This window comes from Anthonomus grandis, chromosome 3, assembly GCF_022605725.1.
Source record: "Anthonomus grandis grandis chromosome 3, icAntGran1.3, whole genome shotgun sequence".
NCBI classification, from domain to species: Eukaryota; Metazoa; Arthropoda; class Insecta; order Coleoptera; family Curculionidae; genus Anthonomus; species Anthonomus grandis.
This window is the reverse complement of record NC_065548.1, coordinates 34,485,302-34,512,807: the sequence shown is the minus strand read 5'-3', so window position 1 is coordinate 34,512,807 and position 27,506 is coordinate 34,485,302. Positions and strand designations below refer to the sequence as shown.

The window sequence follows — 27,506 nt, the reverse complement described above, 5'->3', positions numbered from 1 at the left end:
ATTAGGAAGAAGAAAATAAGGAAAGATGCAGAGAAACTAAAGGAACTTAGCCCAGCTACTTCTAAATTGCTTAGGAGTATTGTCTATGATAAGTATAGACGCAGTGAGGTGCCAACCATATAGATTATTAGGAAAACCCTGTCAGAAAAGGAGAAGCACTACTCAGATACAACCTTAAGGAGGCACTTGAAAATATTGGATTTTAGGTTTAAAGTAATTAATAAAAGGGCAGCCATAATGGAATGACGGACAATCTTTTCATGCCATTCGAGAAACACATGTCATCCTGCTTCCTCAAATATGGTGAGAAAAGAAGTTAAAATATAATTCTTAATATTTTTAATTATTTTTTTTTACAGTCTTTCCTATTGTCGACCTTATCAATTAAACAAATGACTGCTTCTTCCTGCCATTTGACAACCATAGGGCATCCTGCTTCCTCAAATATGGTGAGAAAAGATGTTAAAATTTTTAATATTTCTAATTATTTTTTTATAGTCTTTCATAAAAAACAGAAACTTGTTAAGAAAAGGGAGGAGATAAAGTTTATACAGAAAAGAGAAAAATGTCCATGAATAAATTTAAAAATATAAAAAAGAAATGAAATTAATGTTTTTTTTTCAACACACCCATTCCCACGTTGTACTTTTATTTCCTCTTTTTTTACTACTATACAGCCTTGTTTTAATATCATCATAGACATTGACGTATTGACGTAGACGTATTGTAATAAAACTAATTACTGGTGGCGCACTTGTGTCCGCTTAGAGGCTTAATTCGGCTTGTTTGGTAAACTATATTATAGCCGTCATATTTCTATGATTTTGGGCACCAGTCAAAACACCGGCCTTTCATCTACTATTTACATTATTTGACATTTAATGGGGGTAAACCAGTTTTTTGAAAGGTGGCCAAAATGTTAGAAATATGGTGGGTACTATTATACCCATCAATAATTGATTTTAGTCACCTGCCAAAAACCAACTTTCCAAACAATGCTGTGTACATTATTTGACATGTGGAAACCTGGTTTATGACAGGGGACCAGAATCAAATACCGATGGCGGGTACAATACAATATATGTCTAACATCACAAGCATGTCTGTTTCAAAACACTTCTGAGATTGGTTAGTTAATTTTTTTTCGATATTTCTAGGCCGTAATTTTTTTATATAAGTACTTAAGCCTTAACCCTTAGTTCAACTTATGAACTTGTCAAAAATTTGGCTTATTTTTGTTTTAAATATAATAATGGATTTCTAAATTTTTGTTTTAGAGGCGACCTGTGACTGTTTAATTTTTAATGAAAAAAAAATCAATAAAGAAAAGCACAAGGTCGTATAACTATTATATATAAATAATATCTATACTTGCTCCATGCTGACGAGCGCGACCTAAGTGGTTGAACAAGCCAAAGCACAATGTATCAAAGTTAATATCACGTGACCTTTTTTATATCGAGTCAAAATAACGTTTATAACAAAATTGTCACTATGCAAACGTTGTAGGTAACAAAAACTATTTGCCAAGTCAAATTAAAAATGTGGCAAAACATGCTATTTTAATGTCAGCTTATTATACAGTTCTACAGTTATACAGTTCCCATTTGTATATAGCAAATAAAACCAAAATAATAAACATTTATCTAATAAAGTAATCTAGAGCCGGCACTGTACAGCAGTGCAGCTAGCACGCGCCTGTTTCTATGACAAGTAACATCTGTGTTTGCAGATGTGACCTCTGACATTTCTTGCGCTAGTCCGGTAAAATTACGCGTTTAACTGGATCGGGACTAGAAATTATCACAAAATTTTTTTTTTTCAAATAATGTTATTTTTGTTTTATTTAATCGTTTTTTGAGATACTTTAGAGTAGTAAGACTTAGTTTACTGACAAATCTATTGGCATTTAAATATATGAATTAAACACTGCTCAAATTTCCGAAACGACCGTATTATGGTGGCGCCAGTGGACGAGATCAATCAGAATCTTAAAGAGATGGTGACTACTATACATTAATTTATGCAGTAACTGAAAAATTAAAAATAATTTTAACGCGAAAAGAAAGCCTAGAGATTTATGAAAAGAAGCATTTTATTCTACATAGAGTATGATTGAAATTATTTCTTGCTTGTATAATTAAATTAGCGGTTTATGCATAAGTTGATATAGCCAACCATTTTACTAAATAAATATGGTAGGAATAATATTTTAATTACAATGATGAAGTAATATTCAATTTTTACATATTTTGTAGTAATAATATAAGAACGTTTTTTTTTATGTCGGAAGGCAGAGAAGAGATCTTTATAAAACTTCAAAATTTAAAACAATTAATCGTCAGCGAGTCAAAACGGGTTTTAAATACAAAAGTGCCTAAATCTGAAGATGTGGGTATAGAGGTTCGAGATAACTTTTTAACTTACTATAATTAATTTGTAAAAGTAGTTATTTTGGAGTATCTATATATATATAGAGGATATAAGATTTTTAGATGAAAAGAAATATTAGGCAGTATCGAAAAAATTCTCATATGCAAGAGATTTTTAATTAGATCTTTTCAGATTCTTGGAGTGCCTTATAAGGTTCCGACTTCTTGCACTGAACTCATAAACACTAATATAGTTGACGACGACCTGGTGTGTACTGACGAAAAAGAGAAGCAAGAGGCTGCTTCAGAAGATCAGAAGAGCAATAAAGGTGTGGAACAGAAAGAACTAGACGAAACCAAAATGGGTATGACACAAACGGATTTTTTAATTTTGCCAGCAAAATCTTAACGCAGGAATTTGATGGGTCAATTGACAGGCTTCAGTCAATTTTAGACTCCCTTAATCTAGTACAAGCTAATTGCGGGGGCAATGAACAAAATGCTGTAGCTTATTTAAAAACAAAACTAACAGGAAGAGCTAGAGACTTAATTAGCGATGGAGACTCTTTGGTAGAAATTGGTACTAAATTAAAAATTATCATAATATCGGAGAGTTTTCAGCTAGTTCCAGCAAAATTAATGTCTTTTAAACAGCACAGCAAATATGAGAGCCTGCCAAATATTCATCTGAGATAGAGGAGTTGGCAACAAATCTAAAAGGATTACATTAACGAGGGTGTATCGTTTGCTGTAGCAGAAACCTATGCTTCAAATACAGTGGTGAAAGTGTTAAACACCAACACAAAATCTGAAAAAGTTAAACTGATCTTGGAAGCAGGAACTTTTGCGACTTGTCAAGAAGCTATTATTAAATTTGTGAATGTAAGCAGATCAGCATGTGGCCGTTTTCACAAAAGATAGAAGTTATAATCATGCAGGAAATTATCATAGGTATACTGATAATTATAGGTATCAGACCCCTTCTTCTTAAAATTTTAGTAGTTTAGGCTTTAATGGTAATAGAAGAATCTGGTTTAATAGGGGATTTCCGCATAGAGGCCAAAAAGATAAAGGAAATACCTTTATCAGGACGTACGACACTCAGCGAGAGTCGGGAAACCTGCAGGAAGCCCATTTGGGTCCATTGGAGAAGATGTAAATTTATTTAATTTGGACCTTTCTCTTTCTAATTTTGTAGTAATTAATTTGGAAATGACAGGATATGAAAAAATAACTATTAATAGACACTAGGGCGGACATTTCATTAATTAAAAGAGCGAAAATAATTTCACAACAAGTTGTAAATAAATGAAATGCTAGTCAAATCAAAGGCATACCAGATGGCATATCACATTCATTAGATACTACAATAACACAAATTTACTTTAAAAATGCTTAATCAGTAGAACATACATTTCATATAGTAGGCAACGACGATTTTAGGTCGTGATTTCAATTTGTTATTAATGTTATAATCAATGTCAATTAGATTATGCTAACTGGACTATAACGTTGTTAAATTTTAGCAAAAACATAACTATTTATACTAGTCCAAAAGATGACATCCTGGTAATTCCGCCTGGATTCGAGGTTTTAAGAAAAATTAAGAAACTAGAGAATCTTACACAGGATGCGGTTATTTTAAAGCAGGAAATACATCCAGAAATTTTTGTTGCTGGAGCGATAGTGCCAAATACAAGCCCGGTTGTTCAAATTTAAAGTACTACATTTGAAAGTGTAATAATAAAAAATGTCGAAATAAAAACAACAAACTTAGCAGATTTTTATATTTATAATTACGATTGCGAAACAGAGGACAAGAATGTTGCTTTAGACGCGGAGTTAAATAAAGAGATATCCATTTTTGTTAAAAACAAAGTCATTAGGCTAATATAATTTGTATAAACAAGAACTGAAACTTGCAAATCAAACACCCGTGTACATAAAAAATTATCGTTCACCACATTCGCTAGAGTCCAAAGAAAATTCACAAGTTTTAAAATTGTTAGAAAACGGCATAATTGAAACTATAACGTCAGCATATAACAGTTCAATTTTACTAGTTCCTAAAAAATCAACAAATAGAGAAAAAGTATGAAGATTAGTTACAGATTTTAGAGCTTTAAATAAAAAATTACTTGCAGATAAGTTTCCATTACCAAGCATAGATGATATGTTAGACTAGTTAGGGAGAGCTACATTTTTTCCTACTTTGGATCTTAAAGCTAGATTCCAACAAATACCTTTTCAAGAGATAACACCTTTCAAGAGACAACGAAATCATTTCTTTACGTGGATAACCTTATTGTTATTGGATGTTCTAAAATCGCCATTTATAAAATTTGAGAGGTTTTTCAAACGTGTAGAAAGTATTATTATCAACTCTAAACTAATTACTATAGACAGTTCATTCGAAATTTTGCGGGAATTAAGCAAAAAAAATATTCAATTTGAATGGATTCCTGATTGCCAAAGATCGTTTGAAAAGCTAAAACAGTCTTTAATGAAACCTCAAATTTTGCAATATCTTGATTTTAGCAAGAATTTCGTATTAACAACAGATGCATCTAAGGGGGCATGTGGAGCTAATTTAGCTCAAGACTTTAATGGCAAAGAGATACCTATAGCTTATGCATCTAAATTATGTACCAAGAGAAAGCTAACAAAGCTACAATTGAGCAGGAATTGAAAGGCATTCATTTTGCAATAAATCATTTTAGACCTTATCTATATGGAAATGTTTTTTAGTGAAATCAGATCATTAACCGCTTGTATACATCATCGTATTCTCAATAAAAAATCGATCATCCAAATTAACTCGCATGCGTCTGGACCTTGCAGAATACGACTTTAAAGTACATTGAGAGCAAGGACAACATTGGCGCAGATGCACTGTCAAGAATAAGCATAAATGATCTTATTAATCTAAGATGCCAATCTACGCAAATCTTGGTGATCACAAGATTAATGACAAGAAAGCAGCAATGTAATTTACCCTCGAATTTACCTACGAAATATGAAGAAGAATTTATAATAAATAAAAAGTCAAAGATCTTCGACGCCTTAGACAATTTTAATATTATTAAATTTCAATTTATTTAATTTGATCTTAGACCCAAATATCTCAGGATACTAAAGTTTTAGTGCTGAAACAAAGATACAAATCACTAATGATAGCATTTCTTTAAAGAAAATACTATCTCAGGTTCAAAAAATGGCTAGTGATTATAAAATAAAGAATTTAAAAAGTACTGACCAGATTTTTCAATCATGCATGATAAAATCAATTAAAAGAAATTGGTCAATCCATATTGAAGAATGTAAACATTGCGATATATTGAGACCCTTAAATCATAAAAATAGAGAAAAAAAGCCAGGTTAATGGAAAAATATCACGTTAATCCACTTTTTGTAGGAAAAAAAAATCCTCAAAAAATTAATGTCGAAAGATATTGCATTGTATGTTAAAAGCTGTCGAAAATATCAAATAAATAAAAAGAAATCTGCACATATTGAACCTATGGTTTGCACTCCAACATCTCATAGAACTTTTGATATTACGTGTATTGATACAATAGGACCTTTTGTAAGAACCGCAAATAACAACCTCTATGCAGTCACGATACAGTATGAACTCACAAAGTATATTATCATGGTACCAATACCGAATAAAGAAGCGACTACAATTGCAATAGCAATCATGGACGAGTGTATTCTAATCTACGGCACTATGAAAGAGATAAGAACTGATTTAGGCACGGAATACAAAAATGAGGTTCTACATCAATTAACCAAGGTGTTAATGATCAATCATAACTTTTCTACAGCTTATCACAGCCAAATGATCGGAGGATGTGAAAGAAGCCATCGAGTTTTAAATGAATATGTAAGGATGTATATAGGTGATGCGCAGACGGATTGGGATGACTGGATAAAATATTACAGTTTTTACTATAATACAACACCTAGTATATATCATAGTTATACACCCTTTGAGCAAGTTTTGCACACAAGGCGGATATCGGTGAGATTCTTTTGAGTGCCAGAATGGATCCGATTTACAATATCGATGCCTATTATCAAGAGGTGAGATACAGGCTACAATATGCAAGGAAAAAAAACTAATTAATTTCTAAAGCTAAGAAAATGCGTAAGTTACAATATGATAAAAATAAAACACAAAACTTGCATTTAAAACCCGGAGACCTAGTTTTGCTAAGTATAGAAAATAGAACAAAATTCGATCCTTAGTACATGGGTCCCTTTTCAGTAATTAAGTCAGGTGGAGTAAATTGTACCACAAAAAATTATATTGGTAAAGAAATTAGAGTACACAAAAATAGGTTGCAACCATTTACTTTTTACTTTTGTTTTTTTTTTCGCAACCGTAATTTTTTTTCTTAGTTTTAGTGCAATTTTATATATAGGTATATAAAAACATGTTTATTAAATAATAAGAAATACTAAGTAGTGAAAATGCAAGTGTAGAGTATAAATTCTGTGAAGAAACTCGATACAGTGATTAAAGTGACATACCCGCATAAAAAGCAAGTAAGTAAGGTTACAAGGAATTTCTCTTTAATAGGTTAGGTTAGTGTCAAAATTAATAAATATTTTACTTAAAAGACGAAATACTGTGTTTAAATTCGAAAAATTATTTATGTTTGGTAAATTATATTAACAAACTTTTAATAATTGTCTACAATAACGTGATCAGAAGCTTCTTGGTGGAGAATGTTCTTCATTTAAGGCCGAAAGGGGGAAGATGTAGTGCAATTTGGTTATCTTATTAGTATATCACCCTTTATATTATTAGGTACATATATGTTCTTGGATCGACGTGTGCCAATTATTATGAATATACAGTGTAAGCAATATTGTATTATTATTGTAACACCAATTGAAGGTATCTAAGCTGCCTAGGGACAGTCGGTCGAGGTACAATATACATATACTACTCATGAGGTTGTTTTCTTTCGACACCTTTTAGAACATTGCACAATTGGACCATTACACTTACAGAAATATTTGCACAACTTGATATTTAAAAAAAACAGAGGTACCCATTACTTTTTCTAAGAAATCTACCTTCTAAGACTCAATGCTATTGTATCTTCAAAACCTAACATTAATTTTGATTTTTTTACTTCTAATACTTTAAGTAGTTATGTATATTGTTGTATATTATATTGCAATATATATTTAGTACAATAATACCCGAATTAACACCCAACAAAATAGGTTACTACTTATGATTTTATCACAACAATATAGATTTTACTTAGTAACTAGTAGCTAGTCTTAAAGCTATAAAATTAGACAACGGTAATTTCAGTTAATTGAGCTCAGTGAAAAGTGCTTCTGAAATCGAGAAATAAAAACTTGACTCTATTAAATAAATTAAATATATTTAATTATTAAATATAAACTATTAGCGCCTTTTAAGTAATGCAAAAAGCATACAGATACTTCAAATATTGTTCTCAGTAGCATTACTAACACATTTCTTAAACAATAAACATAGTGGTATATAGAGAGTATAATTAGAGTTGATACTAAACCCCTATACCGATAATGACATAAAAATCTCAATAGGGACAAATCACATTTATGTCGATGATTTGATGGTCACAATATTCCAATCTTCCAAGACAAATTCAATACCATTATGTATTTACCTAACAGATCTTTTATTTTTATTTTTATTTTATTCTTTTATTTCAAAAATAGCGCAATTTTAGCCATCGCTATAAATATTGATTTTTTAACAATAATGAAAACATACTAGATTTTTTTAAAATCAAATTATTACAATTAATAAAATATTTAAGAAAAAACTAGTACTCGTCAGGTATTTGCTTTGAAATTTTGTTTTTCCAAAAAAAAAAATTGAATGGGGTGACATAGAACGTAAAGGTAAAAAAAACTGCCTTGCAGAACCCAACTCAAACCAACCCAACCCAACCCAACCCAACCCAACCCAACCCAGACCAGTTATGGTTCGGTTCTGTCGTAGGTGGTCAAAAAATTTAGTGTTTACAAACAAAAAACTTTTAAAAGGTTTAGGTGATATTGTCAAACGAAGATAATTCATTAAAAAACATTTTAAATTTTATTTTATTAATATAAAAATCACTTAAAAATATTCGTTCGGTATACCAGGTCATTTACCCACAAATTGTGTAAGTAACAATTTCCTGATTGCATGATGAAATAACCAAGTCATTTCCATCGTAAAAAGATTGCAAAAGTACTCTGTCGACAGAACGATGGTTTGGAAAAAACCGGAAATTCTGCTGACAAAGAAAATTAACACTAGGGTATGACGAACGAAATTTGGCAGAGTTACGACCGGGTCTCGGGCAAGAAGAGGTAACCGAAAGCAGTGCGGAAAAGCTTTGTGAAATGTTTGCTCCAAGAATAATAATAATGTAAGTACAACATTTTATCATATCGAAGAAGATCACAATTATTGTCACTTTATTAAGTTACGTAACATTACTTTCACTTTAATTATAGAATTTGCTACATATGTACTTACTTACCATGTACTTAAATTATTAATCCTGTTATGTCGATCTTAGTTTATCTCTTGTCAAATTAGCTCTTTTATTTGGGTAACTCCACTTAAATCGTTATAATTCTATTTTGCTGTCAATACAAGGTATTTACTGTTACTGTATTTACTGTATTTTACTGTACCTTAAGGTCCCAGTTATATACAATGTATGTAACCGTCACACGGCCTTGTCCTAGACCGGGCCAACCCCCGGTGTGACATATGGTGGAGGCGCCGTCCCTTTTTCCTTTTTTTTAGCGAGACATGTTAGTTTTTTTTTAACTATACAGTTTAGACATAAAGTGGAGGCACAGTTTATTTTCTTTTCTATACAGTATGATTAAAAATTTAATTAAGATCTTTTATTTTTGATTTGCGACATAAAGAGGAAATGGCAGAATTAATAATTTTAAAAAATGATTTAGAGATATAAAATTTAATACAATAATATACAATAATTGCGGTCTTCGACATTAAGGTCTATTTCATTTTTTTTTTTTTGACATACTTCAGTAGATATATCGAATATATGTGAATATAGGTGATACTTTAAATTTAAGTTTTTTTTTTAATTTAGCAAAATTTATTATTCCATTTATTATTTATTTCATAATTTATTTATTTTTTTTTTAAATAATAAATGCAATCCAAAATTAATCGAACAGAGCAATATATCATAAAATTATTCGGAAATTAACGAAACTTACAAATAAACTTACAAAAAATACAAATAAATGTCGTTATACTGTTAACGCTAATGAACAAAGACGGGATTGTAACCCGCAGTAAAACAAAGAATAAAGTCGAAAAACCAGGTCCCTTAGATTTTTCAAATATTTCCGAATTTAACCCCAAGCACCAAAGCTCGAGTGCTAATGTATTTGCTCCGGCAGTGTCATTAAAACGGACACCACCAAATTCAGCGAAAGTTTGTGGTAGCCAATTTACATTTGATTTGCCATTACACAAAACAGGTAACACAAAAAGCAGTTCTACACTAAACCAAACACCGAGATCCTCGACACCCAGACCTACACCTACAAAATAAAACGATATTTTAAATTTAAAACAATCAAACAAAATAACACATTTTCAAGAGCCAAACCCAGATTTTGACTCACAAGAAGATACACTAGTCCAAGACACATCAACACTAAACACGACTTCAGAAGAAGTTCAATCAACGAACACAACTGTAATTCCTGTAGAAAATAACCAAATCCAAGTAACAGCACACACAAATACACCTCAACACCCTAACACTAAAATGGCAAATACAACTCTCGAAAACGCTCTAGCTGAGACAAAAAATCCAGCTACTCCGAAATTCATAACCCCACCCTTTTTCGATCCAAGCTTAGACTCGCCAATAATATTTTTATCAAAATACGAAAAAACCGCTTTAAATAATGGTTAGAATGACGCATACAAAATATCATATTTAGGTAATTTCTTAGAATCACCGGCAAATTTTTGGTATAGGGACTATTCAAGTAACGAAAGAAATAAACCCAAAACCTGGGAAGAAATTAAAGAGGACTTTATAAGGGAGTATAGTGGGGACCAACCACTAAGAAAAATAAAGTTCAGACTAAATACAAGAAAACAAGCGGACAACGAAGACATTAAAAAATATTATTATGATATAGTTTCGTTATGCCATGAAGTTGATCCAAAAATGACATTCGAAACCTTCAGGGATCATTTTGAAAAAGGCCTGCACCCATCGTACTATGAAACGTACTACCTAATAAGTTCAAACGAGTTAGACCACCAACAGCTCAAAACACTAGTCGTAAAACTAAGTGAAATAAGAGAAAGAGCTTTGGCTAACCAAATGACATCACAAACGTCATTATTAAGCATAAGTGGAGAGGATAAGTGGTCAGGAAGTACCAATAGTAAACCACTAGAAGGAACAACCTACGAAAACAAAAATCAAGGGCGCTCTAGGCAAAGGGGAAGGCCAAACTACTATACAAACCAACACTATAATTGGAATAGCACACGGTATAATGAAAACCAAAACATAGCAATTAGACCTTATTATAATGGAAACCAGAATACAGGAAATAAGTTTTATTACAATGGAAACCAAAACGTAGGGAATAGGCCCTATTACAGAGGAAACCAAGCTTCATCATATAGAGGGGCAAGAGGGCCAAGAGGCAACACTACACAATATAGGGGGAATCATAACCAACATTTTAATGCAAGAAATACAAGGTACAGGGAAAGAGACAACAGCCTGCCAAGGTCACCATATAGATCAAGACAAGGCAACGGTCACCCAAATACAAGAAGCATAAATGACAGACCACGCTGTACTACATGCAATCGCATTGGGCACTACTCATGCGAAAACGAAAACAGGAATGTCAGATTTTCAAGGGAGTCGTCCCCAAACGAAGCCGGACGACTCCACTAGAAAGGGCCGAAGGAGTCGTCCTATACTCAGGGGCCAAAGCGCACCAAATTTTAAGTGTTAGGGGTTTAATTAATAAGGTAAACAAAATAGATATAATTTTAGATACAGGATCGAGTCAATATGTAGTAAACAGTATCTTAGCAAGGGAGATTGAGCCCTTAGATTTTGAAAAAAATTTAATTGCAGCAGGCGGACAAAAAATCAGGACGCTAGGTACTTCAAGAGTCGATATTAGGATAGGAGAGCTGGCTGGACACGTAATGGCATTAGTGGTAGAGAACCTCTCAAAGCCTTTAATACTGGGCACTGATTTCCTATCAAAAACACAAGCTAACATAGACTACGGTAGGGAAACAGTCACCCTAAGAAAGGGAAACATCGAGACGACAGTTAAATTCCAACATGCGAGTTGTCAGGCAGAAACGGGAGCGACACTGTGTTCATTAACGAAAAAATTAGCAACAACCAGCTATAAAATAAGCGCCAAAGAAGACTTCACCTTAAGACCAAATATCGAGACTCAAGTACAATTAACAACAAACTATAACCACAACACCCCGGAAGAAATATTGGGTATGGATTTTACACAAAATGACGCATTTTTAATCCCAAGAGGGATGATTTGTATTTCAACACTGCATTTTGTCGAAAACAGCTTGGTAATGAATGTCGTAACAAGGCAAGCCCACCCAATAAAAATACTTAAAGGTATGACACTGGGGTATATAGAAAAACCCTGTATGTACAACCTGGTAGACTCCTCAATGCTCTACATAGAGAAAGACGAAAGGGAAGAAGAGCAAGTGACATTGGCCGACCACAAAATCAGCCATATCCGAGACACCCATATAAAAGCACAGCTTAAGGAACTCCTCGAAGAATTTGAGGACGTATTTTCTAAATCTCCAAAGTATATGGGACAAACGGACTTGGTAGAACACGACATAGACATAGGGGATTCACAGCCGATAAAGCAAAAGGCATATAGGGTCTCCCAAAAAGAGAGAGAGATTATAGACCAACAAATTAAAGAAATGGCAAAACATAACGTGATTCGCCCTAGTCTGTCAGCATGGTCAAGCCCTGTAGTTCTCGGAAAGAAAAAATCCGGAGAAACAAGATTTTGTGTAGACTACAAAAAACTAAATGAATGCACACAAAAAGTTAATTGGCCAATACCAAATATAGACGACATCATGACTTACTTAGGAAAAGCCAAACATTTTACTACCCCTGACATGTTCTCAGGATTCTGGCAGGTCAAAATCACAGAAAAAGCAAAACAATATACAGCATTTCAGGCACAAGGCCACGGTCTTTGGGAATTTAATTACATGAGTTTTGGACTATGTAACGCACCGGAAACGTTTCAAAAACTAGCAGACAAAGTATTCGAGGACCTAAAATGGAAAGAAATACTAGTAAATATAGATGACGTCATAATATTTTCTGAAACCCTAAAAGAACACCTTAAAAAACTAAGAAAAGTATTTATGCGACTTAGGCAGGCCGGACTTACGCTAAAACCCAGCAAATGTGAGTACCTAAAAGAAAAGATTAATATTCTAGGATACACAGTTTCTAGCGAGGGCATTCAACCAGACGAAAATAAAGTAGTAACAATAAAAAAGTTCCCAACCCCTAAGACAGTAAAAGATGTACAGAGCTTTTTGGGACTCTGCAACTACTACCGAAAATTTATTAACAATTTTTCAAGTATAGCCCACCCACTACACAAAGTGACACGAAAAGACATTGGGTTTATTTGGAACGAAGAGCAACAAGAAGCATTTGAAACCCTAAAAGGAAAGCTTATAACAACACCCGTTTTAGGCCATTACAATCCAGAAAAATCTAGCGAGCTCAGGGTAGACGCCTGTGGAAATGGCATTGGAGCCATCTTACTCCAAGAGGACGACGAACAAAAATTACACCCCATAGCATACGCCAGCAGAAGTCTCTCAAAGGCTGAAAAGAATTACACCATCACAGAACTAGAAGGACTAGCAGCTATATGGGCATTGACATATTTGAGGCATTTAATATATGGAAAGCCCGTTAAAATAATCACCGATCATCACGCACTCTGTTGGTTGAAGTCATTAAAGGACCCAACAGGTAGGCTGGCGAGATGGTCGATAAAACTGTCGGAATTTGAATATACTATCATCCACAAGAGCGGGGTATTCCATAAGGACGCTGATTGCTTAAGCAGGTACCCAGTACTACAACCAACAACCGATATAATAGGCGACATAGACGAGACCCCCACATTTTTATTACAATCCGACGACATTGGCAAACTACAAAGAGAGGATAAGCAACTTAATACACTAATAAAGGCATTATTACACCCAAACAGCGTGTCAATTGGAGAAAGGAGACGAGCCAAGAATTATAGGTTCTTTATAAGGTAAATTTAAGCTCAGACGGCAGGACAAAACTCCTAGTAGTACCAAAATCCCTAATTGGAGAAATAATGTACTCTAATCACTCAGAGCCCTTAAGCGGACACCTTGGTACGGCCAAGACACTACATAAAATTAAACAAAGATTTTATTGGGAAGGACTACAGAAAGATGTAGAAAAATTTATTAAGGGGTGTCCTGACTGTCAAGCAAGGAAAGGATAACAAAATAAAAAACCAATTGGCCTGTTGCATCCTATACCCGTAGGAACACCTTTTGAGAAAGTGGGTATAGACCTACTAGGACCTTTTAGAAAAAGCAGCAACGGAAAAACAATGATCATAGTAGCAACAGACTATGCTACACGCTGGGCAGAAACCGAGGCCCTCCCTAGCGGAAAAGCAGGGCCCGTAGCCAGATTTATACTAGAAAAAATAATAACACGATACGGTGCACCCAAGCATTTATTAAGCGACAGGGGTAAAGTTTTCCAGTCAGAAATAGTACGAGAACTTTTAAAAAGAATGGGCACAGCTAGTCAGTTCACGACCGCTTACCACCATTCGACTAACGTCTGTTAGAACGGCTCAATAAAACTCTAGCGGATATGATTGCCATGTATACCAATATCAACCAAACAAATTGGGACCAGTATTTACCCCATGTGACATTTGCTTACAATACATCGAAACAAAACACTACAAGGTTTTCGCCTTTTATGCTGGTATACGGCAGAGAACCCATCTTACCGATCGAAGCAACCCTAATGCCGCCTCCCAACCCCCAGGACAGTAGTGAAATAAGAGATAAAGCACTACTATTAAGGAATTTGGCAGTGCAGAATATCCAGAGGAGGCAGGGTATCGATAAACTACGCTACGACACCAAACATAGACATATAGAATACGCCGTAGGAGACCAGGTGAAAGTATTCACCCCTATAAGAAAAGTGGGGAGAAGCGAAAAACTACTTTTAAAATGGTTCGGTCCATACTATATAACTAAGAAGACTTCAGACGTAGATTACGAAATTCAAAAGGGTTCAAATAAAAACGCGAAAAGAGATATAGTTCATGTCAGTAGAATACTCCCTTATAACGACCCCTGGACCCCAGACGCGACCCCAAATGTACAATAATCGCCATAAAAATCGAAAAACTCTGTAATGTAAATACGTGACATATATAAATTTATATATATAGTACCTCTTATAGATTCTTTTTTTTACGGTACATGTTCTATATTACAAAATATATACGAACATTTTTTTTCTCTTCTTAATGGATTCTGTAAACAGGAGATACAACTCAACTTATTTATTACATTATTTTTAGCATATAAGATAAATATCATGCTAATCATAAATATCATGACCGCATTACAATATGCAAAATAATCAAAAATAACATATCACTACAAATTAAAGAACCTAAGACTATAGTCGGTTAATTAGTAACTTAAGGTGTACAAAGCGAAACCCTACATACTTAAATTCCTGACGACATACCTTATTTTTAATTCGTAGCAATATATAGTTATAAAAGCAAAAAAAACGCTAAATGTTTATTATAATAAGTATAAGGGGTATATATAACGGATATATAGATATAACTATATGAAAAGTTCATTTTCATGTAATACGATAAGCTCATAGCTTGGGAAATATTATTTCATTATATGCATGAATATTATAGTATTGTTACATACGGTTAGATTAGGTTTGATGTGAGTGGGACACCTGGTCTATATTGACTCACTCCTAAGTTTATTACATATAACTAATATATAGGTTAATTCATAGACAAAGGGACTAACATTCATATTTTAAATGAAATAAAGAAATTAAATACGTATATATATAAACGTAAATATATACTAAGTATAATAAACTCAAAGTAATGAATAGGTATATTAAATTAACTTTAAATAAGTAGATAAATATTGATTAGTTTAGATACGTAAAGAAACAAATATACATAGAGTACAAAATGTAATGTAACGCAAAATACCTTACAAGTTAATTTGAGATAATACGGACGACATAGGCTATAATAAATTACTTTATAAATCCTTTAGAATGGTAGGATATATAAGGAACACTATTTTAAAAAAATATATTTTAACGCTATTATTAGGTTAATCACTATGGTGCTAAATCAGACGCAGAACATGAAGAAAGAACAAGATTACAGAGTTGAGGTAAGCGCGGGAGCTTATTGGAAACCACTCCCAGCGACAAGAATCTATGAAGCTACAGTACCATTGACATATAAAAGGGAATGGACCGAGGATACCGATGACCACACGATGGATGTAGGAAATCTCAAATGCAGCCAATTGCAAACGAACGAATGCTTCGTAATAAATAGTATAAATGGACTAAATAAAGCATTCTTCAAAGAATTAACTTTACTTAACGAACACTGGGGCATAGCACCACTAAGAAACAACGAACCATCTAAGAGAGAGAAGAGGTCTCTAGACTTTATAGGCTCAGGATTATCATGGTGTTGCGGAGTGGCAACATTGCAAAAACTAAATATGGTCGAAAACTCAGATGGCGAGATCAGGAAAAGGCTAGACACAATGTCACAAGGACTGTCCGATACCGTAAAACAAATGAGCGAAAACTCCAAACACTTTCAAGACTATGAGAAATTAGTCGCAGCAACGTTCTCGGACACAGAGCTAAGGATAAAGAGCATAGAGAGGTTCACTAAACAACTGGAAAATAAGGTGGCAAACACGACAAACGAACAGGAATTACTAATAATGACAAACCTCTATAACGGATATCTAAACCTAAAAAGGATGGTATTACTAGTAAGGACTCTCAGAAGACAAGCTATCGTAAATTCATGTAGACACCATAAAATACCGGCGGAAATTGTCAACCCGCAAGTCCTAAAAAAGGATCTGGAGGATTTCGAGTCAAAAATCGCAAATTCAGAACAAGGGCTGGCCATCCCTACATCTGAACTAGCAGCATACTTCGAAATGCCCATATGTGACTGTTCCTTTACAAAATCAAGTATATATGTTCACATAAAAATTCCAATAATTAAGAAAAACAGAAATTGGCAACTACTAGAGTTAATAACCATACCCTTTGCTTGGTATAACCAGACCTGTATTATACGCCACCAACCGCTATACATTGCAGTGTCCAAAAACGGAAATAACGAGGGCGACTTAAGACAAATATCGGGGACAGGCCTACATGAATGTAAGCCATACCAAAATAAATTATGCTATTTACCCAGATTCTCAGCAGACATCCTACAAGGGCCTGAATGTGCGAAAATCCTATATCAAGGGGCAACAGTAACAGAACTAAGCCAATACTGCCCAATGGACTGCCACTCAGCAACATCGATGACAATATCCGAAATTAAAGACGAAACTTATGTCATTACCCACCCGAAACAGGACATGACAATCTCTTGTGATAAAAGTAAGCCTCAGAAATTAGACACGACATTAGCACGTCAAGGCTCTATCAAAATTTTCCTTTCATGCAAATCCCACCTCAGCGTAGGCAATGCAGTTATTATACCTGAAAATTTCCCTTGTCCAGAAAACATCACTACCAATGTAATAGTAACCCACATAATACCTGCAACCTGGTCAAATCTAAATTCCTATATCCTCAATCCCAACATTATTAGTACCCCACCACTCTACAAAAACATTTCCGAATGCCTAAATACAAATTGGACACTAGAGATACTCCATCTTAAGCGATAACACCTTAAAAAATATTCTAAAATCAGTAGAGAAAAACTATCCAAATGTAATCGCTTATGGTGATACACATAGCTTTCACGGGGACTCATTTTTTCTAATTTGGAACATAACCATTTCAATCTTGGTAGCGTACATCCTAATTAAACAAAATAGAATAGCAATAGTAGCGGCAGTTCCACAAATACGTGGAGAAATAGACTGTCATGAAAAAAGCCCCTCAACAAGTGTTAATCACGAGGCTCTCTATATAATAATTTACACTTCATGTTTACTTTTCCTTCTATTCTTATTTACTTATATTTTATATATAACGCTCAGATACTTCAAAAACAAACCAAAAAATTCAACTACAACCCAAAATCCCATGTCCATTAGAAGTGAAAAATCATTTGACGAAACAATATTATACCCAATCCCCGACCCAGACAATGACCCCGAACCGAGCGTCAAACCAAACGCCATGTCAAGGTTCCGGCTAGATATAAAAAATAGTGCTAGCCTTTTATCACTGTCCCCGTAATAATCTATAAAAGTTAAAAAGACATACATAAATAAAAGTTATTTAGAAGAGAGGGGATAAACAATTAATGAATAAAAAATATATTTTTTTTGGGTTTTCTATAAATAAAACACTTTGTTATCTAAACTCGAAATACAAGAAACTTCAAAAGATCTGAGACAAAGGAAAATTAATAAAATTTGATTATGAGTCAAATTATCCTAAAATATATAATACAAAAATTGCGAGGAAGTCAACAATTTCTCAAGATATAATATAAAGATTTAACATGAAATCAAAATGATTAAATATAAAACCATTAAGCACCATATAATAGCACATACTTACACTTTGTTCTTTCTTTACATGTAAACATACCATGAGATGCCACCCGTACAAATTCGACCTGAACAGAAAATAAGGGTACGCTCCTACCAGAACCACAGAAAGTAGCCGATGGAACCAGAACCAGAGCCAAACAGGAACACCTCACATCCGCGCACTGCCTTGTTGTCAGTCCTGACCATCCCAATCGCAGACAGGGTGATGCCAGAGCCATGGCCATCCCAGGACAAGCTAAGTTACCACTGCGCCAATGGTCAAAGTCCAAACTTGCCCGAACTCACGACGCTACCAGCAGCGGGTTGAAGTGTTCAACCTATGATCTCCAGTAGGGGATGCCAACATTACGAATCATGGATTCAGCTGAAGATACGGCAGGGGCCATCCGTAAAACACAGTAAGCTTATGGGATAGCTCACTGGAAATGGTCAAGAAGGGACAAAACAAAAACCAAAAGTTTTGTCACGCCACAGCAGCTGCAATGAAGGAGTCTCTGCCTACAGGTTCCGGGAAACCGACGGCGTTGAAGGACTGGTACAAAACAAGGGAGAAGTCATCATGTGATGTCGCATGGGTTGCCAACGGACGATTGGAGGCGTCAAACCCGTAGGCGTTCCAGACGAGGAGTCAGACATACATGGGTGAAGGTGTCCTAGGACGACACATGGAGGCGTTAAACCTGTAGGCGTTCCAGACGAGGGGCAGGCGACAGCTATGAACGTCGCTGCGTCGCCACCTTATGGACCGGACCCGGATGCTGAAGACATTTTGTGTTCAGAGACTACGTAGTGAAGTTATATTTGTATTTTGTGGTAAAAGACTTAAAAAATGTGGACATCAAAAGCGATAGTTACTTTAATTTAAGTTAAAATTTAATGAATAATTAGGGTTCAGCTCTAATTAATTATATGTTATTTAAGTACATTGTTGTTCTGATCTTACTAATTGTAAAATTTTTTTTTTCTTCTGGGTCTTCTTCGATCATGATTTCGATTGTTAACAATAAAGCTGGAGGCCAGCTTTTCTATGCCCGGGGGATATGTCAAACGAAGATAATTCATTAAAAAACATTTTAAATTTTATTTTATTAATATAAAAATCACTTAAAAATATTCGTTCGGTCATTTACCCACAAATTGTGTAAGCAACAATTTCCTGATTGCATGATGAAACAACCAAGTCATTTCCATCGTAAAAAGATTGCAAAAGTACTTTGTCGACAGAACGATGGTTTGGAAAAAACCGGAAATTCTGCTGACAAAGAAAATTAACACTAGGGTACGACGAACGAAATTTGGCAGAGTTACGACCGGGTCTCGGGCAAGAAGAGGTAACCGAAAGCAGTGCGGAAAAGCTTTGTGAAATGTTTGCTCCAAGAATAATAATAATGTAAGTACAACATTTTATCATATCGAAGAAGATCACAATTATTGTCACTTTATTAAGTTACGTAACATTACTTTCACTTTAATTATAGAATTCGCTACATATTCCCATGTACTTAAATTATTAATCCTGTTATGTCGATCTTAGTTTATCTCTTGTCAAATTAGCTCTTTTATTTGGGTAACTCCACTTAAATCGTTATAATTATATTTTGCTGTCAATACAAGGTATTTAGTAAACTATATATTTTGTTTCAATGCTAAAGCGTACCTTAAGGTACGCTTGTATGTAACCTTGTATGTAACTTGTATGTTACATACAATGTATGTAACCGTCACACGGCCTTGTCCTAGACCGGGCCAACCCCCGGTGTGACAATATTGTGACAGAAGTTACTCCAGAGAAACTTAAAGTGTTTAAGTGTGCTCGCGAATCTTATGGAAAATCGGTGTGCTCATATTCGGTTTATGCTTTTATCTCAGGTGAGAGGAAACTTATAAGATCTTCTAATGACCTTTCTTTAAAAATTAGCAATGTAATTTAATAATAACTTTACGGCCTCTGTTAGTCACTAAGTTAGTTATAATTTTTTTCTCATTGAGTTATATTTCTTGATTAATGAGCTTCAATATGTATATAAATATTAGGTTTTGAAGATTAATTTTTAGAAAAGTTATGTTATTATTTTTTCTGTTTTTTAATGCCCTAGTTCTATTCGATACTTTATAGCTGATAATCATAATAAATAAAAATGAATGTCTTTTTTTTGAGTTTATAATAGTTTTCATAAACAACATATATATATATAAATTATTTATATTTTGTTAATCATTTAATCCTTTAATTGCATAAACTTCATTTGGTAATGAAAAATTTCACTATTATGTCTGTATATACCTGTGTTCTTTTAAAAAGCATGAAGATTGCACAACTCGATGTAAGATCACTTTTCAATAGTTTTCATGAGTTTAGCTCATTGGTTGTTGAGCATGATTTTGATATTGTTATGTTAACTGAGACGTGGCTAAATAATAATTTATTTTTTGATGCACTGAGCATCCGATCTGGTAAAGGTGGGGGTATTGGTACCTATGTAAAATAAAATCTAAAAGTGAAAACTATTAATTTTAAATTTCAAACATCCGATCAACTAGAATACATAATTTTAAAAATCACACTTAAAAATAAAAATATAATTATTGTAGCTCTTTATTGACCAGCTAACACAACTATAAACAATATGATAAATGATTTTGAAAACGTAATATTTAAGACATTTCTTCAAGCGGATATACTTTTGTACCTGGGAGATTTTAACACTAACTTTTTTAATTTACCTAATCCTATATTGGATATTTTGAGTCTTATAGTCTGCAACAGCTTATAAATAATTCTATATTTATTAATAATTCTGACAACAAAACTGAAAGTTTCTTAATTAAATGATGAAATTCGTCACCTAAAAGTGTTGTGAAAAATAGTTGGCAAAAGTATAGGAAAACTAGATCAGAGGCTAACCATTTATTCTATAAAAGGAGTCGTAACCAGACATCATCTGCCACTAGAGCTGCAAAAAAGAAATATATTATAAATACTTCTCAATTAAACAATACAGCTAAACTCTGGAAAACTCTTTAAGCTTTAAATGTGCGCTCACAAAAAAAACATAGTATACCAAGTAACCTCTCAAATCCTAATGAAGTTAATAGTTATTTTACATTCTTTTTGCAATCCATATCAAGTATCTCAAATAACCAAATTTTATATTATAACAGCAATATTCAACCCAGCAATTAAGTTTCTTTTGGCTACACTAGATGAAATACACTCCGCTCTACATAACATCCGAAGTAACGCTGTTGGTGCCGATTAAATTAATACAAAAATGCTAAAAATATGTAGCCCTTTAATAGATCATATAATTTAACATATTATTAACACGACCATAGAAAAGAAGCAACTTCCAATAATCTAGAAAACTGCTCTGGGAACCCCACTCCTAAAGTATAGTCAGTCCTCCGATCATAAGTAATCTTCCCACATTGTCAAAAATTTTTGAGCGAATTCTTTATAACCAAATATTCACTTATTTTACTGTTAACAAAAATCCTGCTTGATAATTTTAGTACAGTATCTGCTTTAGCATCTGTGCTTGATGAAATATTCAGTATATGCGATAAAGGCTACATAAATATTTTGGTACTTCTAGAGTTCTCCAAGGCCTTTCATACTCTAGATCACCGTCTCCTATTACCTAAGCTAAAATATTATGGGTTCAACGCGGACTCTGTTTAATTAATTCATTCATCGGGTGTACCATAAGGAGCTATTTTGTCACCCCTTCTATCACACAAATCTATATCTCTTTTGATCATAACAAATCGTAAGAAATGGCCGATAAAATAAATGCTGACCTTCAGAGTAATTAAAGAATTATCTGCTGAACATAACCTAAACTTAAATTCTGACAAGACTAAGCTATTATGTATTTGAAGTAAAATCAAAAGAAACTTAAAATTTAAAAGCAACTTAAAATTAAAAATAAATAATTCTACATTAAAATTTGTATCCTGTTTGTATTAGTATTTGTAAACCTCTCCACGGACATTAGAAAAATTAAAAACTTAAATAAGACAAGCATGCGAACAAATTTCTAGACCAGAATTACTAAAAGTTTGCTTAAGAAACAGGAAAATGTATAAAAAATGCATTATACATTATGGTGGTTTGGTCAAAGATATTGACATAAAAATTTCCTATTTTAATGGCACACTCTGTATTACTATTTATCAAAATTGAACCTTAAGTATCTTGGGTAAGGAGGATTCAATATAATTAACCAGATTTCAAATTAATAGTGCCCTAAAGGTAGTTTATTTTTGGGGCGGCAAATATCAAACTCCATTAAAGCGTATGCCTATAAGGCATCCCATTCTTTACTCAAGGCAAAATATGCGCCTTATAGCCGCAGCTACCTTTTAAAAATTAAAAAGATCGCTCAACAAACAACTAAGATACTTGCTTGTATCAATTTTATGTGGGACATCCTGTATATATAGCAACAAAATATATTTTTTTTTATTCAACCAAACCATCAATTATTAAAACTTTATTATAAAGGATAACTCATATGATTCTGCTTTTAAAGAATATATAACTTTCAGAAATTATAAAAATCGAATTTATAATTTAAATAAGGATTTTATTTACGAGAAAAAATATGTGTTAACACTAATGTTAAGCTTCTTTTTAACATATGACAGATTAAAATATAGCATACATAAAAAAATAAAATAGATATGTATTTAATACGGTGGTAGTTAAATATAATTGTAAGTATTAGTAAAATACATAGTATAGTAAAATACACATTATGAGAAAATACATAATTGAAGGTATACACATTTTGTATGTATTTAATATGAAAATATAAAAGCTAATTAGAGGCTAGCTATAAATACCTTGATAAGAGGTCTCGAAGATATAGCTACAGTTTTTCAAAAAACTATAACTAGGAAACGCAGACATCATGTGAAACTGTAATACAACTTATCTTTTTAATCATGTATTCATCATTACTTTTTATATTTTGAAACAATTATATATAAATATTCTTAATCAGTAATAAATGCACAAATTATTACAAGTCCGTTTAAAATTGATGTTTAGATTTTTAGTTTAACGCGCATCACCTTCAAACAAATACTAAATGTAGGCATTTCATGTAACCTTTAAATACCTATAAAACTATTATGTTAGAGTAGGGCAATGTTGCTAAGGACTTTTTAGGGACAGTTTTGCCATAATTCTTAGGCTGACATCGGTTAACGTTAACGTCAGTTAAGGAAATAGTTAAATAATTAGAAATGTGTAATTTTTGAGAAGGGCTCTTCTAAGATCAATAGATAGATAGCGAAATGGGTCCAAAAATACAAAATTATTTGTGGGTTTAGCATTTTCCTATTATAATTTATGCTTCAAAAAATAGAGTAAACTGAAAGCAAATAACATTAGAAACAATGCTTTTTGGTATTCAAGTTATGGTTTCTTAGACTGTCTATAATTATGTCAGCGCCTGATTCCCATATTAAAGGTGAATTTTGTGTGCTGTTGAATTTGATAGCAACATATCGTCTTTCATATCTTGTATTTTCGTACCTTTTGCTTTACCGACTTTTGCCTTTTTTTGTTAGCACAAAATTTTTTCTACCAGTGAAGAAAATAAAAATACCAAATTACTTTACGCACAAATGCGTAAAAAAAACGTCAAAAAATTTTTAACAAAAACCAAGTTACATGTCAAAAATTCCTGGGAAGTGTGTGTGTACTTTACATACAGTAGTAGAAAAAATAATTTATTTTCCCCTGGCAAGTGAAAAAAACTACAAAAATCTGCGTTTTGGTGATTTTGGCGCTCTATAACTTTGTTCGCGTAATTTTATAGCTTTGTTATACGATACCAAAATTGGAGAGAGTTTAAGTCTCTCGCAAATTGGTAGAGAATTATAATCATCAGTGAAATTACGATTTTTTAGCGGATCACTTTCAAATAATAAAATATGAGACCAGGGACCATTTTTTTCATTTTGATTCATGCTATATTGACTGTACTACTTTAGTTGTGTTGATTTGGTGCTTTTCATACGACATTATATAACGCATTCATATTTGTAAGTGAAGTTTTATATAATATTTTCTGGTTTAAGAATTCAATTAAGTATATTCTACTTTTGCTTTCTTTCTCAATAACATTTATAGATGTTATTAAGATCTATAAATGTTATATCTATAATGAACAAAATATACAAAACATACTTATAATAATTATTATAATATATTTGCTTATTTAGGTACTTAAATATAAGTGGTTGAAATTTATTCAATAATTTATATATCTTGCCTAAAAACAAAATATAAATAAATATGCATATAAATTAGGTATTTTAATGATCATTTTTACTACCTAAACAAAAAATTCGTTTTTCCTTGATAATAGGAGCAAACAACAACTTTTTTTTTAGGAAATATGATATCTACCTCGATTTTCATTAGAAAAATCATCGCATGCGTTAATAAATTATAAATGTTCTGATTTTTTTTTGTATTAAATCCACTTCTACTTGTATCTCCAAAATATTCCTCAAACATATAGAGATAATATAAAATAAGTATCTGTAATGCTCCGACTCCTTTTTTTCCTCACTTAGACAAAAATATTTTCAAAATATAGGGAGATGGTCGATTAACAGTTTGTATTAACACCCCTCTGTTATGGAATTGTAACATTATCTAAATATTTAATTAAATAAAAAATATAATACCAAGGAGGGTAAAATACTCTAGTGTATTTTAAACATTTCGAGAAAAACAAACAGCGCTTTTAGTGATGATAATGTTCGAATAAAATGAAAAAGTCTTATATTTTCAACGCGTTCTGATACTGAAACATTGATGATTTTTTTTAAAGATTTATACAATGTAATAAAAACGCATATTATATAATATAGTAATATAATTATATAATATAGGAAACGTAACGAATAAAATAGTTATAAATATATATAAATCTAGATATGGCCTCAGTGTAACTTGAAGCATTTTAATTATAATAAACTTATTTTTTGTCCTTGGCAGACCTTACGTAATATTTTACGGTTGGTGATGTCTAAAACTCCTACGTGGGAAAGAGGAGTGCTGTGTGCACTTATACTCCGCCTCTTATGTTATGCGCACCTTTAAAACTTCCGGGATTGGTTAAACTTGATAAAAGAACTATTATGAAATAAGTAATATTTTGACCACTCCTTTTTATTGTTTAATAATGAATCACAATTATAATTCAATTTTATGTTATGTATTTGAGTTATTGAAGCACGAGTCTATAGGACCAGATTGCAGAGGTATCTAATATGACATTTGGACTCGTTAACAAATCTACTGTGCGTTTGCTTTGTGCTATTCGAATTCGCTTGCCCGGGAACAGTGTCATCAAAACGTAAGGTTTTGAGTATGATACAAATGGGTGGATGCTTCCATTATGGTGAAAAACGTATAACTTTAAACATTTATGATTTTCATAATATCCTCTTAAGTTTGCGGTAAAATTTATGAAAAAGGTATTTTTAGTGTTCAAATAAGCATTTAAAGGTGCCTTTCAATCGCAAAATACAGGTATATGTATTTATATGGTTTAAAGACGCTTTATTAGAGCAAACAGAACTAACATCCGTTACAGTTTTAATCTCTAACTCTCCAAGTGAACTTCCAACTATTTTAATCAACACAATTCTAAAAACATCGATGATGCAGGTGCACATGTTTTAAATCATTCCCTAACTGAACAGACAAGAGAATTTTAATATTTACAAAATTAGAATACATCCCTAAATAAATAACCTTCAAAACCTTACTCATATGTATTCTATGCCTTTACAAATCCAACTTGAGTAAGGGTAGTATCGGCAGCAATTTTTAAAGAAATACGAGATTTTAAAAGTTTTATTTTTTGATAAAATCTAAAATGGGTTATTTTCTAGATCAAGTCAAAAAATTAAGCTGTTGAGCAAGAACTTGTCTATTTATCACCAAAGCGTTCTCTTAAAGCGTTTTGTATTTTGAGCCAGGTAGTCAAATCTAGTTTACAAACTAAAAAATCGCTTGCTGCTTCGGTAATTTTAGAGCAAATTGCAGCAAAAACAAATTCTTTAAGAGATTCATCGGTAGTCATATCATAGATAGCCTATATATCTATTAAATATCTATATTATATATCTATTAAATATCTATTAAAAAACTTATCTACGCTTGAAATAAAAAATTCTAAATGTTCGCTATTGCCTGTAAATATTTTGAGGGTACGAGCAACTTTTGCTGATGAAAGAGTACACATATTTGAATTTAAAGGATTTAACGTAATATTTGAAAGATTTTCTATAAAAGTATTAACGTCAATTTCAGATTTAACTTAATTATGAAAAACAATGAAATGTAATTTGAAAATTTGACTAGTGTAAACGAATTATTTCGCACTTTTAGTATTTTTTTTTAAATTCACACAACAATTGTATAAGGTAAAATATAAAAATAATGTGATAGGCAAGAAAAAAATTACTTATAATTTTATCTTTGCAACTGTGGTCTTTTTGCCTTGGTTACTATCTCAGCAAAAAGTTATTACTGACAATTTTCTGGGCGTCGGCAATATTTTTGCAAAACCAGGAACCTCTAAGATACCCATCCTACCGACTGCGCCAGTGATTGGATTATTTATGAATACTAACTAAAAAATAATAATTTTATTCAAAATAATTCTGCCCAAAAAAAGGTTGACTATCTATTTAACTACGATCTTTACTACTCGAAAATTAAAAGATAAGTAAAAGAAAAACTAATTATGAGAACTAATATTAACTTATAAATGCTTATTTTGCGATACAATAATAATGCAATAATATATGAATAAGCAGGATTGTTCGGTCATCGGGCTTATCGGCCTGGTTGCATCACATAACTCGAGTTAAATTTTAATTTTGTTTACTTGGCATTCATGACACTTTATTATAAAATTGGTGACGCGGCGCGACATATTTCTCCAAGTAAAACTAGCCTTCAACTTTTTTAAAAGTCGTTTTTGGCCATAATGTCCACTAATGCTCAGTTAATTTTATTTTCTATTATCATCTGTAACTAATTTATTTACTTACGAAAGAGCAATATTAATATTTTGAAAATTTTTAAGGCCTTTATCTTTAAACTTATTAATTGC

The 27,506-nt window shown here is 32.5% G+C and overlaps 1 protein-coding gene across 1 annotated transcript in view; it reads right to left on the bottom strand.

Moving 5' to 3' along the window:
• Nucleotides 1–23,418, bottom strand: part of LOC126734652 (transcription factor VBP-like) — a 194,236-nt gene extending 170,818 nt beyond the window's left edge. Inside the window, exon 1 of the mRNA XM_050438350.1 lies at nucleotides 23,203–23,418. Within this exon, the coding sequence (XP_050294307.1) occupies nucleotides 23,203–23,272 (70 nt within the window). The 5' untranslated portion in view covers nucleotides 23,273–23,418. The remainder of the gene's footprint in view (nucleotides 1–23,202) is intronic.
• Nucleotides 23,419–27,506: the final 4,088 nt, after the last annotated feature.